At 45.0% G+C, this 16,747-nt stretch overlaps 1 protein-coding gene across 3 annotated transcripts in view; it reads left to right on the forward strand.

Annotated features, from left to right (window-relative positions):
- ARHGAP26 (Rho GTPase activating protein 26) overlaps positions 1-16,747 on the forward strand; it is a 494,532-nt gene that overhangs the window by 127,684 nt on the left and 350,101 nt on the right. For 2 of the 3 annotated variants that reach the window (XM_060093555.1, XM_060093556.1), the window contains exons 5-6: positions 2,671-2,772; positions 9,819-9,929. In XM_060093555.1, the coding sequence (XP_059949538.1) occupies positions 2,671-2,772; positions 9,819-9,929 (213 nt within the window). The remainder of the gene's footprint in view (positions 1-2,670; positions 2,773-9,818; positions 9,930-16,747) is intronic. The other variant, XM_060093557.1, reaches the window with a different exon arrangement.

Below are 16,747 nucleotides of genomic sequence, written 5' to 3' on the forward strand. Positions count from 1 at the left end.
GGCGGACTCTCAACCACTGCGCCACCCCAGGGAAGCCCCTTATGCTTTTTTTGTTAGACAGTCTCTGAGCTGAAAGGGGAGACTTGGACCATTATTTCGTCTAGTCATCCTCAGTTTATAGATGAGGGAACTGAGTCCCAGAGGGGCAGTGGTTTGTATGGAGTTGGGAATAATTTCCAGGATCCTAACTGTGCTGGATCCATTTCACCACCCACCGTGGACTCCCTGGAAGGGGAACACCATCTCCGTACCTGAGTGACTGAGTCTTACCACCCTCCTGTCTTTTTTTTTTTTTTTTTTTTCTTTTTGCGGTATGTGGGCCTCTCACTGTTGTGGCCTCTCCCGTTGCGGAGCACAGGCTCCGGACGCGCAGGCCCAGCGGCCATGGCTCACGGGCCCAGCCGCTCCGCGGCACATGGGATCCTCCCAGACCGGGGCACGAACCCGTATCCCCTGCATCGGCAGGCGGACTCTCAACCACTGCGCCACCAGGGAGGCCCCACCCTCCTGTCTTAAGAACATGATCTCAATCCTAGAGGAGTTATTCCCCCAAAGGTCGAGTTGCCAGAAAGTCACAGAATGCCAGTGACTCATGTTGCTGAGCCCTTTCTCACCTCTGGCCCTCTGGACTGTGCTGGCGCAGGGTTCTCTTTTGGGGGTTGTCGACGAGGCTGGTGGAGTGCCTGTGCGAGCATCAGTCAGAGTTGGAACCCCAGCTCAAAGTCGCTGACTTCCATGAAGGAAAAGCATTGCTTGAGTCAAGTGTCTTGCCTGTACCTCTCCTTGTTTGTAGGAGTAATATCTCCTCCAGCTTTGTCTTCACATGCTTCTGCATGTTGGTTTGTGTATGTAAAACTTTCAAGCAAAATTCAGATTTGTAGAAATGGATACATACCAGCTCAAATGGGTATATGATGATTCTGCCCACTCTGTGAGGCTTAGAGTCTTGCCGTTGACCAGATAAATGGTGCTGTTCAGAGCTTCCGGTGATGGCTTCTTGGTAATGCCTCCGTGCTTAGGCCCAGTGTGTTCTTCCCAGAGCATCTGCACTTACCAGTCTGGAAGGCTCCACTCTGCCCCTCACGAGGTGAGCAGGTCTTGGATCATACCTCCCCTCTGCAGTGAGGCCTCTCTGGAGCACTTCTCTACAAGAATCTCTGCGACTGAACCCTGTTTGTTTCCTTTGTGGCACCTGCAGCGGTCTGGAATCAGGCTGTTTGTTTACTGGTTAATTGTGTTTCTCCTTCTGCTGAAACAGTCCCACCACGAGGGTGGGGCCGTTTCTGCCTTGTCTTGTATTATATTTCCAGTGCCTGAAGGATCCTAACACAGAGTGCTTGCTTGTTATTATCGTCATTAAACGAAGAGGTGTATCTGAGCTTCCTTATCTGGCCGCAAATTTTTTTCTCCTCTTGTAAGCCTTGGAGTTGCAGAAAAATATCTGCTGTGGGCTCCACGTGAGTCAAAAGCCGGAATGATGCACCCAGTTAGTACATTTGATCCTGTTTACCAGGCCATGGTAGACCTTCTTTCAGGCCCCTTGCCCGCCATCCCCACTGAAATGTGGAGGGAAGAGAGACCGCCTATGACAGTGTTTCCAGGTGTGGCTGAGAATGTGGACTTGGAGGCAGCTTGTCCTGGGCTCTGACTCCAGCTCTGTCACTCTCTGTGACTTTTTACAGAAGTTAACATCCCGCATCTAAGTTTTCTTATCTGTAAATTAGGGAATAGAAATAGGACTTCAGTGACTTTGGGGGAGCAGGGATTATTCTGTGTAACATGATATATATATTACTTTGAAAGCAATAATATAGGATAATAAACATTTCCCAAATGGAGGGAAAAAAAATCACCCATTATCCCATTTTCTTAACTCAAGTATTTTCACTGAAGTATCTTCCCATCTAATGTTTGTCTGCAGGTAGACACATTCTCTGTAGGATGCACCGTGTTTGTATCATGCTAGCCTTCCTAGTTATGTTTATTGGATGCCCCATACTTTAATTATCTCAAATTCTATTCTTGGGCAGCAGTGTTGCTGTTGCTTTTTTTTTTCTTTTTGCTATTATAAATGGTGCCACAGTGAACATATTTGGGAAGATAATGTCTTCTTTGTTTTGAATTATTCCTCAGCTTAAAGACCCATATGTGATATTATTGCATCAAGGAATATTTAGGTCTACAAATTAAGACATACTTCGTGAACACAGTTAAAGCTGGATCTACTCTTAGTCTAGACTTGTCCCATTTAAGGTGTAAGTAGATCTTCCTGTTTGGGGATTAGCTTCACAGGTAACTTCCCTTCTTCCTTTGGCTTTGAACATCCTTGTGAGTTAGAAACTAGAGATTTCTGTTTTACAACTGAAATTTCTAGAAGGTGGAATCCTGGCTCTGCCACTCTGAAATACTGGTATTTACCTCATTTCTGGCATAGTAGTGGCGCCTCTGTGATAGACCCTCAAAACGGTTGGGCTGTTTGTTGATGGGTGGTTGCTTGCTTTCATGGCATTATTAGAAGAGTAGGAGCTGGGTGGTCTGCCACTGTTCTGGGTCTGAGGGAATGATGAAGCCATGAAGATGAGCAAGGAAGAGTTTGACCTAGGTTGCTTTCCTTCCTGCAACATTTTACTCTTTTTCTCCTTTCCTCTTTTTTTTTTTTTTTTTTGCCAGGAAGCCAAAAAGAAGTATGACAAGGAGACAGAGAAGTATTGTGGCATCTTAGAAAAACACTTGAATTTGTCTTCCAAAAAGAAAGAATCTCAGCTTCAGGAGGTAAGAAACTTTACTAGTGTCTGAATAAAGTGTTAAAATCTTTCCATGGTGCTGTGGATATGTTCTGGTTACTCTCTGCTGGAGCTTCATTCTGATCCCGCATTCCACGCTTGCTGTCCACATTGCCTTTGTCCCTTCCCGATGCAGCCACGCTGTACGGCTGTCCCGCCTGTCCACAGCAAGAAACATGCAGCTGGTCAAGATCACCCTAATCACTAGACTGTGCTTCTTCCTTTCAAACTGAGATCTGTTTTCCTGTTTCTCTCACCCTTGACCTTGATTCTGTACTCTCTTACCCTGCCTTTTGACCTCCTCCTTACATCACTGATTTGAAATGTTAGCATCTGAAACACTTTGGTCATCCTTCCTTAATGTGAAATGAAAAAAAAAATTATTCCAACCAGTACTTGACATTAGTCTTTTTTTTTTTTTTAAGCAGTATTTTATTGTCTCATGTATTTTGTGCTTAGGTAACTTTGTTTCAAAAAAGTAAATTCTCTGGTCTGCCCCTGTTTTTTTTTTGGATTTGCATGGGGTCTTTTTTAAGAGTAGTTCTCTTGGAAAGAAAAGTCAGATTTGTGGTCTTGGAGCTGTGACCATTTTTATTTAGTTCATGGAGATTTGCATGGCGAGGGGGTTTATGTTTTGGGGAGACAGGACAGTTTGCTAGTGGAACTCCAAACTTGGCTACATGAATATCATCTTATTTAGCTCTTAACAATTTGCTTGAACTGTCTCAGGTGTGTGCTAAAGCGAGGCTATGGCTTCCAAGCTAGCACTCATTCTTCAGTTTCCTTTCTTTTTGAGCAAATTCCTTGCCAGTACTTCTGTTCATATGAAGATGGTAGGGTCAAAGGTTGAAAGATGAGGATTACTCAGGAGATGGTGGAGTCTAGGATTTGTTACACACCCTCAGTTAGGAAGTGTTGTGCTCAGAACTCTTTCTTTGAAATGAGTGTTTGAATCAGTTGTTTGAGTGATGGATACAGACTTAGCAACAGGAAGTGTTTATAGTGGGCTTTGCAGATCAGTTCTTGGCCAACCAACCAGCAGCAATTGTATTTGGGGTGAGCTGTAGGAAGTAAGAAACTGCTGACCTTTCCTTGAAGATCTTTTGCTTGAGTTAGGGAGAAAGAAGCCAACGCGGAGGAAGAGATTCTTGAAGTAGCAAAGCTGCTCGGGTAAATCTTGTCAAATGTGATTGAGAAGGTTAAGGAAATGCTGATTTTCATTGGATGATACATAAAAGGCTATTCCCAACTGTATATGGGTCTATGGGCACTACGAGATACCCAAGGATATGTGAATTGTCCGTGATAAATACGTAATTCTATTTAGGATCTGTCCTGATCGGTTATCATTCTTCTAACATCATTTGGCGTTTAGGGTTTGGAAACGATAGGGAAAGGCATTTTGGCTGGAGCTCACAATCACCAGATCTGGCTAACTCTGTAGTTCCTAAGCAGTTAGGTGACCATGCACCATGAGTGCAAGTATTCACAGCTGAGAGAATATGTGATTGTTCTAGCACCTACTGGTACTGGGAGGCCCGCAGTAGTTATCCTACCTGCATGGCTTCCCCAGAGTGAGGCTGCTTCTCCTCCCGGTCTGCTTTCTCCATGCCTGGCTCCTGGTGAGTTGATCTGGAATGAGTCCCACATTTTCTTTTAGGGTTGTGCCAATAGCATCTCCCCCTGAGATAGCAATATGGGGACCAGAACACTAGACTGGCAGAGATACCTTCTTTTCAAGGCTTGCTCTGCTATGTAGTTGACTGTGTGACCTGGGACAAGTACTTGGTCTCTCTGAGCTCTAGTTCCTTTGTAAAATACTCATAAAATACCTGTCCTGCCTACTTCATGTATGAGAAGGTAAATCACAGCTGCTACACAAATATAAAGTATTATCCCCATAACTGGCCTGTTCCTCACCCTCCCCTGCTCCCAAATTGGATGGCATTCTTACTGGCTGCCTTAGTCTGTTCAGGCTGCTATAAGAGAATACCCTAGACTGGGTGGCTTATAAACAACAGAAATTTGTTTCTGACAGTTCTGGATATTGGGAAGTCCAGGATCAAGGCACTGGCATATTTGGTATCTGGTGAGGCCTGCTTCCCAGTTCGTAGATGGCTGTCTTCTAGCTGTCTCCTCACATGGCAGAAAGGGTGAGGGAGCCCCCTTGGCCTCTTTTTTAAGGACTCTATCCTCATGACCTAATCACCTCCCAAGGGCTCCACCCAAATGCTGCTATCACACTGGGGATTAGGTTTCATCATATGAACGTAAGGGTGAGGTGGGCAAACATTCTGTCTGCAGCACTGTCAGTATTTATCTTAGTGGAAACTTTTTCATTATGCTTTTTTGTTACAATCCTTGTCTTTTACCCATTCACACTTCCTAAATGCTTTGAAGGCAAGGAGTGGGCTGCAGGTCTTTCTTGCAAGTCCTGGTCTGTTCTTAAGCATTGCTTTTTATACCTAAGCTGAATTAAATTGAATAAAAAATCTCATAATAATAACAATAATAATGATAATATTTTTACTAACAACAACAACAATAATAGCTGCCAGTGTTTATTGAATGCATATTTATGTACCAGGCACCATGTTAAGCACTTTATGTGGAATCTGCTCAAATCCTCCTAACCACCCTATGAAGTACAGATGGATTCCCTCTCTTTTACATAGGAGGAGACTGAGGCTCAAAGATGTTTAAATAGCCTGCCTATAGCTAGTCAGCAAGGATTTGAACCTTGGCTCCTGACTCTGGAGCCGTTTCCCTTAACCCAGTAAGCTCTTCTCTGGCCATCTTGTGGGGAAGGATGTTGCTGGGCTGCCTGCCAGCCATTGTTATTCAATGCGAGTGTCAAGCTAAGGGAATTGGAGAGAGGGAGGGACCTTGGTGTTTCTCTGGTTAAACCTCTTAGAATTTCGTATGCAGGACCTGAGTTCCTTGCAGAGGTCACGTGATTTACTCAAGGTCTTCCAGCTATTTAGTGATGATTTTCCTTACATTTATTAAAAGATCAACTTTTAATAATATTATGAATCACCTACTACACATTTAACGAAAGCTACTTCCTTTGATGGTCCAGAATTATTCCCTGATTGCAGGCCTGAATGAATACTTGTAAATTCTAGCCCATCCTGGACCTCTGGCGGCTGAAATGACTGGGCAGCGATGTGGAGTGACACTGCCATCTAGTGGATGACTTTTTAAAAGTCAGTGTTTTCTTCAGTGGCTCAGAAGCTGGCTTCAAAGATAATAAGTCATTCCTTGGACAAATTATTTCTTGGACACTTCTGTGAAAGTCCGTTCAGGAGTTGGGTGTGTTGTGGGGAGTGAAATGAATGATCGGAACCTACAATCTAGGAGAATTTTTCTTTTCCAAGAAGCACGGAATGGTTGGTGTGTCTTGGACAAGCTGGTAGATTGACAGCTTCTTAAGTAACAGGGCAGGGGAACTGCCTGCCCTGGGGTTGGAAACCGGCTTCTGATTCCATCACAAGAGGAGCTAGGATGTGGTGAATTCTATGGCCCAGATGAGAGGGGCATTGGCAGGAGCAACCTACCATTCCACTTGGGATTTCATCTTCCTTTTCCTTTGGAAATGCATTCTGTTATGCTTTTCTTCTCAGTGCTGGGCCACATAGAGATCAATTCATTTATTCCTCAAGCATCAGTTGCATGTTTGCTGTGGGCCAGGCCCTGTTCCGGGATCTGGAATGGAAAAGTGAGGCAAGGCCTTTACTGTTATCGACTTTATATTCTAATAGGCAATACATGAAAAGAGGGAGAAATAAGTAAGAATTTCATGTAGTGATAAGGAAATAAATTGGGAGATGGGGTAGAGACTCCCCGGGGTAACATACCTAAAATAATGTCATTGCAGGCTTCTCTAAAGAGGTGACATTTGAATTGAGACCAGAAGGAAGAGAAAGAGCAAGCTGGGTGAAAAGCTAGGACAATGTTCTTTAAATTGTGAGCGTGTCATAAGATCTGAGTTACTGGGTCATGACATAGAGTAGGCTAGAATAGAGTGAAAAATATGAAAGTGTGTTGCACCTAATTATAAATGTTTGTTCATTGGGTCATAATGTAAAAGGTATTTCTTACTGTGCATTAAAGTTTAAAAAATTGAATATTTATCTAGGGGAAGAGGTTTTCAGGCAGAAGGAACAGCAAGTGCAAAGATTGCATGGCAAGAAAGAGTTTGGAGTGTCGGAGGATAGCTAGGAGCCCCAGCTGGAGCTCAGTGGGAGAGGGGGAGGGAAGGAGGGCTGGGCCGGTTCCTCAGGGTCTTCAGACCATGGGAGAGGCCAGGGGGAGGTGTTGAAGGAGTTGTGAGAACAGCTGATGGAGATTTTAGGAAAGGTATTCTGGCTGCTGGGTGGAGGCTGGATTGTGGGAGCAGAGAAAGAAAGCAGGGAGGCCAGTGAGGAGAGGGTTGGAACCGCCCAGAGAAGATGTGGCTGGCTTAGGGTAGGAGCAGGGATTACAGCCCATCTGCTCAGATGTCCCTGGTGATAACCCCCAGTGTGCACAGAACACTTCCTGGTTTTCAAATGTCCACATCTTTTAGCTCATTTTGTCTTTGAAACAGCTCTACTCAGAGCAAGGGCAGATCATAGCATCTCCAGCCTTCAGGTGTGGGGAAGAGACCCGGAGAGGATAAGTGACTGGAGCGGGTCCCACCGGCTAGAAAATGATAGAACTGCAACTCCCACCCAGGTTGTTGCTCTCCTGGCTCTCTCACTGATGCTGGGCTCTGCTCTTCTTCTCAGAGGACTTTGCTCCTGGCTCCTCCAGCCCTGCCTAACTTGCAGCTTTTCCGAATGACTTTTATTTCTGTTGTGTCTCACTTGGCAAGCCCAAGCAGGGAGGATGTATCAGGGGTGTGGGGGAGGTCTGGGAAATAGATGCGTCCCTAGGTGTAAGTGTGTTGGATTTGCACTATGAGAAATGAAGGACTACAGGGACTTACGGGCCTTAGCCGGCAGGAGCCCAGGTGGAAGGTGTGTCAGGCACTGGTCCACTGGCTACACCTGGCAGGGGGCGTGGTGCAAGCACTTTCTGAAACCCGGTCTCCAAATAAAGCTCTGTCAGTGCTCAGACATCAGCTCTCCTGCTTGGAGGCTTAGGTGATGCCCCCAGGCGTAGCCTTTCATTTTGGTTTTGTGCAGCTGTTACTTAGGGGACTGCCTTCTGCATAGTAGTATGGAAGTTGCCCCGCGAGGAAGTTGCTTGCAGGAGATTTGAATGGAGTCTTTCGGATTGTTTCATGGCACCTTGTGCTTTTCCAGACTTTGTCATTTTCTTTTTATTTACATGATTATTTAATTATCTCTTTTCCTCATTATGCTGTAAACTCCATGAATGAATGAATGATTTGCCAACTCCTTAATATGTCAGGTTAGCAATACCATATTTGGTATAATGAAGTAAAAGGTCTGTCCCAGGGCTTCCCTGGTGGCGCAGTGGTTGGGAGTCCGCCTGCCGATGCGGGGGGTGTGGGTTCGTGCCCCGGTCCGGGAGGATCCTGCGTGCCGTGGAGCGGCTGGGCCCGTGGGCCGTGGCTGCTGGGCCTGCGCATCCAGAGCCTGTGCTCCGCAACGGGAGAGGCCACAGCGGTGAGAGGCCTGCGTACCACACACACACACACAAAAAAGGTCTGTTCCAGTTTTGTTCTGCAGGAATCTTGACAAAGGAACACCGAAAGAAATACTCCTTTGGGGACTTTGTCTTTGTAAAGTATGTTATCGAATGACATACTTCATTTCTAAAGAAAATAGTGGAAAGGGTAAGAGCTTTATAGTGATAGTTGAGGTACTTCCTAGCACAGCATCTTGCTACTCCACACATGCTCATTTTTTCCCCTGGGTTCTGGATCCTAGATCAGCGGCTTAATTGTAGCCAGGTGTGGGCCTTTACAGCCCACACACCTGCACAGAGAGGGAGGTGAGGTTCCGAGGCAGCAATGTAATTACTCTTCTAGGGGTAAACTAATAGTTCATCCTTGTCCAAAGAAGGTATGTACGATGTGTGAAAATGTTCTTTTCTGAGGTCCCCTGCCCCCGTCGGCTTGTTTTGTTCATTTAGAAGGATGGGAGGAGGATGGCCCTGCATGTTTTCTTTTTCTCTTTAAAAATCTGTCTTCCACGGAACCTAGGTCGGCCCTAGGGTGTGGAGAGGTGGTAGAGTCTAATGGTTTAGGAATGTGCAGGGGTGTTGGAGGCAGATCAGCCAGGACAGAAATCCCAGCTCTGCCTTGTACCAACTATGTCAGGTTCCTTAATATTAGCAGATTTCATTTACTTCCTGTAAATTAGGGGTAAGGATATCTTTTTTTTTTTTTTTTTTTTTTTTTGCGGTATGCGGGCCTCTCACTGTTGTGGCCTCTCCCATTGCGGAGCACAGGCTCCAGACGCGCAGGCTCAGCGGCCATGGCTCACGGACCCAGCCGCTCTGTGGCATGTGGGATCCTCCTGGGGCACGAATCCGTGTCCCCTGCATCGGCAGGCGGACTCTCAACCACTGCGCCACCAGGGAAGCCCCAGTTAAGGTTTTTTTTTTTTTTTTTTTTTTTTTTTTTTGCGGTACGCGGCCCTCTCACTGCCGTGACCTCTCCCATTGCGGAGCACAGACTCCGGAAGCGCAGGCTCAGTGGCCATGGCTCACGGGCCCAGCCGCTCCGCGGCATGTGGAATCTTCCCGGACCGGGGCACGAACCCACGTCTCCTGCAGGAGGACTCTCAACCACTGTGCCACCAGGGAAGCCCCTAAAGATATTTTCTTTTTAGGAACTTAATGAGGGTTAAATAACTGAAAGTATAATGAGGATTGAATAAAATAATGATGTACAGCTTTATGGGCATGGTTCCTGGCACAAAATTAGCGCTAGGGTAACCATGATCATTGTTCTTAGTTCTGCTTCATGCTACTGGATTTGTTTTTAAAAACCATCTCCAGAGATTTTTTTGCCTACTTGCTGAATCCTCTCCTCAGATAGTGACCTGATTTTTCTCTGAAATTCCATCTTGTTTGTAGGCAGACAGCCAAGTGGACCTGGTCCGGCAGCATTTCTATGAAGTATCCCTGGAATATGTCTTCAAGGTGCAAGAAGTCCAAGAGAGAAAGATGTTTGAGTTCGTGGAGCCTGTAAGTAGATGCTCAAGGTTTCATTGTGTACCCAGACTTTCACCCCCCCCCCACCCCGCCCTCATTCCAACTACCTAGATGATGAAATGCTCTAAGTTGTTAATGAAGAGATGGACCAGCCCTGATGCTGTGCCTTCTGCTAGTAACAGTGCTTGGTCAACTGGCTACCCTGGGTTCTTCCCAGTACAACCACAGACATGGGTGTAGAGCATTCAGCAATGGTTCCGTCCTCTAGCTACCTTGCGTTGTGCTGGTTGGTTTCCAAGTCAAAGTAGGGGAGGGGAGGAGTTTCCATCTTGCCAAACAATAGTGATGACACCTTAACTTTCCTCCTTCCTCCCCCGCTTCTCTCCCTCAAATAACGCAAATGTAGCAGTAACCCAAGGAAACCATTCTCTTTTTGCCTCCTAAGTTCAAAGCCCCTCCTTATCCCAGTCATGTATTAAAAGATGCGATATAAAGCAATTTCTCACTCTTAAGTTTGTTATAACCAAGCAGCACAGAGATTGTTCTGAGTGAATCGTGATGGGATTTGGACTTGGACAGAATGTTCCAGTGGGCAAGAAGGGTTGCAGTGTGGGGACACGTCTGGCTGTAGCTTAGGCCACCCCAGTGTGGTTGTGGTTTTGTGCAGATGTGGTATTGCTCTACCCCTCTGTGGCACTAGTGTTCAGAATCCATGGAAACACCAAATGAGCATGTGGGCCTCAATTGAAAACTCTTGCAGATCTTGAATTTTTCACCTGAATGCAACCTCTGATCTAGACCCAAGCCTGAGGTCTCTATACAAATGAGATTACCTACCTAGATTTAAGAAAGTGATTTTCTTAAGCAAATAACAAAACGATAAGAAACTGAAAGAAAATGACCACTCTTTTTGGTCAAGAATGTCTGTGCTCTGTTTCTAATTTATAAACTTTGGGGATGCTTTTTAGGCACGTAGACTTGCTGGTAGTTTCAAGACTCCATTTGGCCTTGGAATTTGTTGCGTCCATCTTTTACTTTGCTGGAGCTATTTTGATCTTGGGAGTCTACTTCCAGCCATGTCATCTGGCAGATTCTTCAAAGCTATTAATTACCTCAGTCTTATCTGAATAATGGAAACTTTAGAGCCAGCTTCCTTTCCAGCAATGATCTCTGCCAAGATCTCAGGTCAAAATCCACATCTTTGTGCAGGGTCTGTGAGATGGGGAAAGCCATCTGTCAGAGAAAGCAAGCTTGTTGATTTCCCTGCTTGGGGCCGAGAGGTGTTAAAACCAGCCATTCAATCACAGGTTGACTAAAAAAAAGTCTCATCTCTCTCGTGGCTGGAGCAGGAATTCAAACACTGTCATGAAGAATTAGCCTTTGGCCTTTTTACTTTTACTAGAATTTCTAGAGGAAAAAAAAACAGTGTGCTTCTCATAATCTTTACGTATACTTTGGTCGATATTATTCTATAAATACCTGATTTTGATGAGTTGCATTTTAATTGACCCATCCTATTTTTTTTTTTTTTTTTTTTTTTTGCGGTATGCGGGCCTCTCACTGTTGTGGCCTCCCCCGTTGCGGAGCACAGGCTCCGGACGCGCAGGCTCCGGACGCGCAGGCTCAGCGGCCATGGCCCACGGGCCCAGCCGCTCCGCGGCATATGGGATCCTCCCAGACCGGGGCACGAACCCGTATCCCCTGCATCGGCAGGCGGACTCTCAACCACTTGCGCCACCAGGGAGGCCCGACCCATCCTATTTTTGAGTTGTTTTTTTGTGTGTCCATTTTGATGTCTCCATATAGTGAATCAGATATTGTATCTGTTAGCTTTTGCTGGCTAACAAATAACCATAAAACCTTATACAACAATAGACGTTTATTTCTTACGCATCTGTGGGGTTCATCCAGCCTAGGCTGGGCTCAGCTGTTTGACTCTGCTCTAGGTGGGCTTTCCTCTCCTCCTCCCCCACCGTCTCCTCCTCCTCCCTTTCTTCCTCCTCTTTTTTTTTTTTTTTTTAAAGAAATCTATAAGGATTTATCATACTGTTTCCTGGCATGCTATTGTAGTATATCAGTGTCTTAGGTTTTTTGAGAGGCAGTGTAGCATCATCGTCAAGGGCTCTAGAACCAGACTGCCTGCATTTAAATCCCAGCTCAGCCATTTTCCAGCTGTGCATTCTGGAGGAGGTTATTTTTTGAGCCTTAGTTTTCTCCTCTGTGAAATAGGTATAATAATACCACTTATCTTATAAAGATGTTAGGAGGATTACCTGAGTTTATCCAGGTAAGATGCTTAGAATAGAGCTAACCTAAGTAACACCCAGTTATTATATAATTGCTTATTAGGACCCAGTTAGCAATTATTTTTTATTCTGAAGTAGAGGAATATATCAATTTTGGCCACCCAAGGTCTCCTCAAGTGAGCAAATGAGTCAAGTGCCAGTATTAACAGGGCCTACTTGGTTTAATATAGTCTTGGTAAATCTAAAAACATTTATTTTCTGAATAACATAGAAAATGCTGATGACCCAGCTGCTCTGTCTGAGGAGCTCACAGTCTCCCTGGGGAAGCAGTGTCTATGGTAAAGAGCTAGCCAAGGTAGCAAGCAGTTCAGTGCCAGCATGCATAGGATGGATGTACCAGAGGGATTTAAAAAGTAGAGAACCATTGTGGTTTGCAGATGTTTTTGAAGTCATAAAGTGAGGCACCTAAAGAGCTAATGAAAAAAAAGGTCTGGTCTCATGTTAGAGTGAAGAGAAAGTGGTAGGGGCTTGTCCTGAGTTAAGTTAAATGAGTTGGCGGAGAGGTTGGATGTAGATATGTGACCTTCACTTTTCTATAGAAGTTCTTGTTTCTGAGCAAACCTGTCGATAGGCAGGTGAGTGGCTGGAGCTGTGGGTAGGGAGAAGAGAGTCACACAATGAAAAAGCTACTGACCAGATCACTGGTTCTCAAAGTCATAGAAATACAAATTCTCAGGCTCTACCCCACACCTGAAATTTGTAGGTAGGGCCCAGTCATCTATTTTTTTGTAAGCCTTCCAGGCGATTCTGCTGCACATTAAAGTTTAAGCCGCTGGCCTAGACTGTACAAAAGAAGAACGTGAAATAACAGTCGATGATATCAGCTGAAACTGTCATGTTCTGTGTGAGTAATAAGTGCTTTACCACATTATGTCATTCAATCCTTATATCATCTCTGAGGGTAGGTACTGTTTTTGTTTTCAGATAAAGAAATGGAAGCACATTTATTTACTTCTGCAAGGTCACACCTAGTAAATAGCAGAGCTGTAGTGGTCTGACTCTTAATCTCTATGAAACAGCATTTGACTACTTAAGGGCGGAAAGGAAACAAGCAAAAAAATCAATTGAACTAAATTGTTGGGGTGCCTGGTGTGGATATTCATGTGTTGAGTTGGTTGCAGTCAAGGGAGTCTTCCAGCCATTCAAGGAACCTCCATATACATCAACTATGTTCATCTGTTTCTTAGAAAGTAACTTCAAGTGCCAGAAGTTATTGACCTTCAGAAAAAGAAACAAAATTTTAGTATGCTAAGGAAGAAAAATCAGATTTCTTGGATCTAAACCATATATTTTTGTGTGCTCTGGAAACCTTAATTTTCTTGTTGAGGTACTAAATGTTCTGGAGATGGGGATCGTAGATAATGACATAACTGACTTCTTAAAGGTGAAGCCATATTCCGTCTGTTCCCTGAGTTTTCATTATTGAAGGTTACCTACTGCCGCAGAGAGCTCACTCTCTACATTCGTCACGCTCCACAGCCTCTGAATTTCGCCTCCAGAGTATTTCTTGGTGCTGTGCCTTCCTGTCCTTTCTCACGGCTTCCGCCCCATTGCAGGTTGTCATTCTTTCGCTTTGGTCAGTGGCATCGCCTGTCCTGACCCTGTCAGCACAGTGCCTCTTCTGACACATCGGTCTGATTCTGTCCTTCTTGCTGAGCAGCCCCTGCCAGCACGCCTGTGCTAATGAAGCCCATCACATAGATGATCTCAATCTCTACCATAATCCACTGCAGTAATAGGTTAAAGACAAGTTAAAGGGAGTTACCTGGCTTACCCAGCCCAGCTTTTCATCCCTTTACTGGCTGACCTTCTCTTCATCAGTGTGAATGAATGGTTCTTGGTAGCTGTATTCTTCTGCTAGGGATGCTGTAACAAAGTACCACAAACTGGGTGCCTCAGAACAACAGAAATGTATTGTCTCATAGTTGTAGAGGCTAAAGGTCTGAGATCAAGGTCAGCATGGCCCTGCTGCCCCTGAAACCTGTCAGGAAAAATCCTTCCTTTCCTCTTCCTAGCTTCTGGTGGTTTCCTGGCAGTATCTGGCATTCCTTGTTTTATAGATGCATCACTTCAGTTCCTCATCTTCACAGGACTATCTTCTCTCTGTGTTTGTTACTGTGTCCAAATTTTCCCCCTTTCTAAGGACACCAGTCATTTTTGATTAGGGCCTAATGGATTCATTTTAACTTGATTATCTCTGTACAGACCCTATTTCCACATAAAATCACATTCTGAAATACCGGGGTTTAGGACTTCATATCTTTTGGGTTTGGGGGAAAAAATTCAACCCAAAACAGTAGCTCTATTCTATAAATGGAAAAAACTTAAATTTATCATGTAGTCCAGAATAATGTAACTATCACTAATAACGCAGTTACATTTTTGTTTATTATTTTTTTAAAAATCTGTTATCAGCTAGGAAATAGGAATAAATTTTTCTTACAGTTATTCTCAGAGAAAAACAAGGAAGGGGAAGAAGGCAAAGGAGGCTTGGGAAGGTCTTCCTCTGGCACGTCCTTTGTCATGCTGTGATTGCGTGTCTGGCTGTCCAGGGAGGGGCCTGGGTGGACGTGCTGGCTTCTCTTACCTGATAACCAGGTGAGGCTACAGCAGGAGCTTCCTCTGTGTGTGTGAGTAGAACCATTTCTTTGAGGCAGACATATCCTTCCATCTCGGGGGTCCTTCTGTGGGCCTTGCCCAGCTCCCCGAGCAGTGGACTTTCATTTCCCTTGGGGTCATAGGTTCAAAGATTCATACAGTGTGTGGGAGGTAGGGGAGGGGACGAAAGATGCTGTGAGGGGAGAAGGAAGGAAGTGGCCCAAAGATAACAATACCTAAGGCATCATTTCCTTTAGAAAAAATGGACAATCAGCCATGATACCAGAGGAAGTGAAAACCAAAATAAACATTGGCAGCTCTCTGCCTTTGGAGTGTTTGTGTGTATACCCAGGTGGCATCTTAGCAAGCTGTTTGAGATAGTTAATTACCCTGAATAAGAGAGGCCCTGTTGACTTTAAGTGAAGCATAAATCAGCGTTAATAGAAGGAATGACTCGAGAATCAGCTGCTTATCTTCTGCATTATTCTCCAATAGAGGGTGACTTAGTGGTCTGGAAAAGTGATGGGGCACAGCCTTCAAGGACAACAGGGAGGGAAGACATGAGAAAGGACTGTTGTCCTTGTGAATACTGGCACTAGGTTTGGCACAAGAGCTCCTTCTTCTCCATTACTGGAGCCATTTAGAAGGAAAAGTGTGGGCCACGTTCTCAAAAATGTATTTTACATAGAGGACTTTGCAAAGACTTTGGTCATCTTTGAAGAAAAGAGTTCATTGTTAGTCTTTGGTGATTCTCTGTGGCTTACCACCGATTCCTTAATTTAGGTGAAGGATGTATATATGGTGCCTCTAGATGTTTTTATAGCCAGAGGACCCAGCAGTGCCTGTTCCCTCTCCTCCTGTAAGGATCTAAGGGAACAGATGCTCCAGGGACAAAGGCAGCAGGAAGTCAAGGGATCATATTGTTATAAGCTGGGGTTTTGCCTGACTTTCCAGTGCAGAGCTCTTTGATAAAGTGGGCTGGGCATGTGGCTTTGTCTGAAGACAGGTCAGTATCTACCTTGGTGCTTATCGTTCCTGCCACAAGCAAAGTGTGAGAGTTTCCTTTACTCTCATTATTAGGGCTGCTTCTCAAAAAAGGAGAATAGGTGAAACAAAGTGAGATTGTGTCTAATAAGTAAAGGTATGTTCATTTAAGGACTAGAAGATTAAACACAACAATATAAAGTGATGCAGCTGTGTCTTGGTGTAACACGTATTTGAGGCAGGTCAGAGGGGACAACTCAGACGGTGTGAGTTGGCATTGAGAAGTTCAAGTTAGAATGGGGCTGGTCTCCAAATGTAGTCGAACTGAGCTTGTGATGGAGGTGAGGTTCTGGTTCTTCTGAACCTTGTTCAGGCTTTAACTATAATCCTGTCTTCAGGTTGAGATTTGGGACTGAGGCAGGATATGTAGAGCTTGGGAAGGGGCCAGGGAAGCATAACAGCAGTGAAGTTTACATATGGGCAGTGAGAGGAGAGAGGGCAGGAACGTTTATTTACTTTGGAGAAGTGGAGGCTGGCAGGGGCTAGGGTAGGGACATGAATGGTTTTTAAGTATACGAAGGCATGTTATGAGAATTGTCGTGAACAGATGTTTTCACTCTTCACTAAAGACAAGACTAAACAAGGAATGGGCTTACCTTTTAGGCTGTGACACTTTTTTTTGTTGTTGTTGTTACGCGGGCCTCTCACTGTTGTGGCCTCTCCGCTTGCGGAGCACAGGCTCCGGACGCACAGGCTCAGCGGCCATGGCTCATGGGCCCAGCCGCTCCGCGGCATGTGGGATCTTCCCAGACTGGGGCACGAACCCGTGTCCCCTGCATCAGCAGGCGGACTCTCAACCACTGCTCCACCAGGGAAGCCCTGTGACACTTTTAAGTGAGAATTTAGGGAAACCACCTAAATGAAAATGTGGGAACATGAGATTATTTTAATAAAGGAATCCAG

The sequence above is a fragment of the Mesoplodon densirostris genome, chromosome 3 (assembly GCF_025265405.1).
Source record: "Mesoplodon densirostris isolate mMesDen1 chromosome 3, mMesDen1 primary haplotype, whole genome shotgun sequence".
NCBI lineage: Eukaryota > Metazoa > Chordata > Mammalia > Artiodactyla > Ziphiidae > Mesoplodon > Mesoplodon densirostris.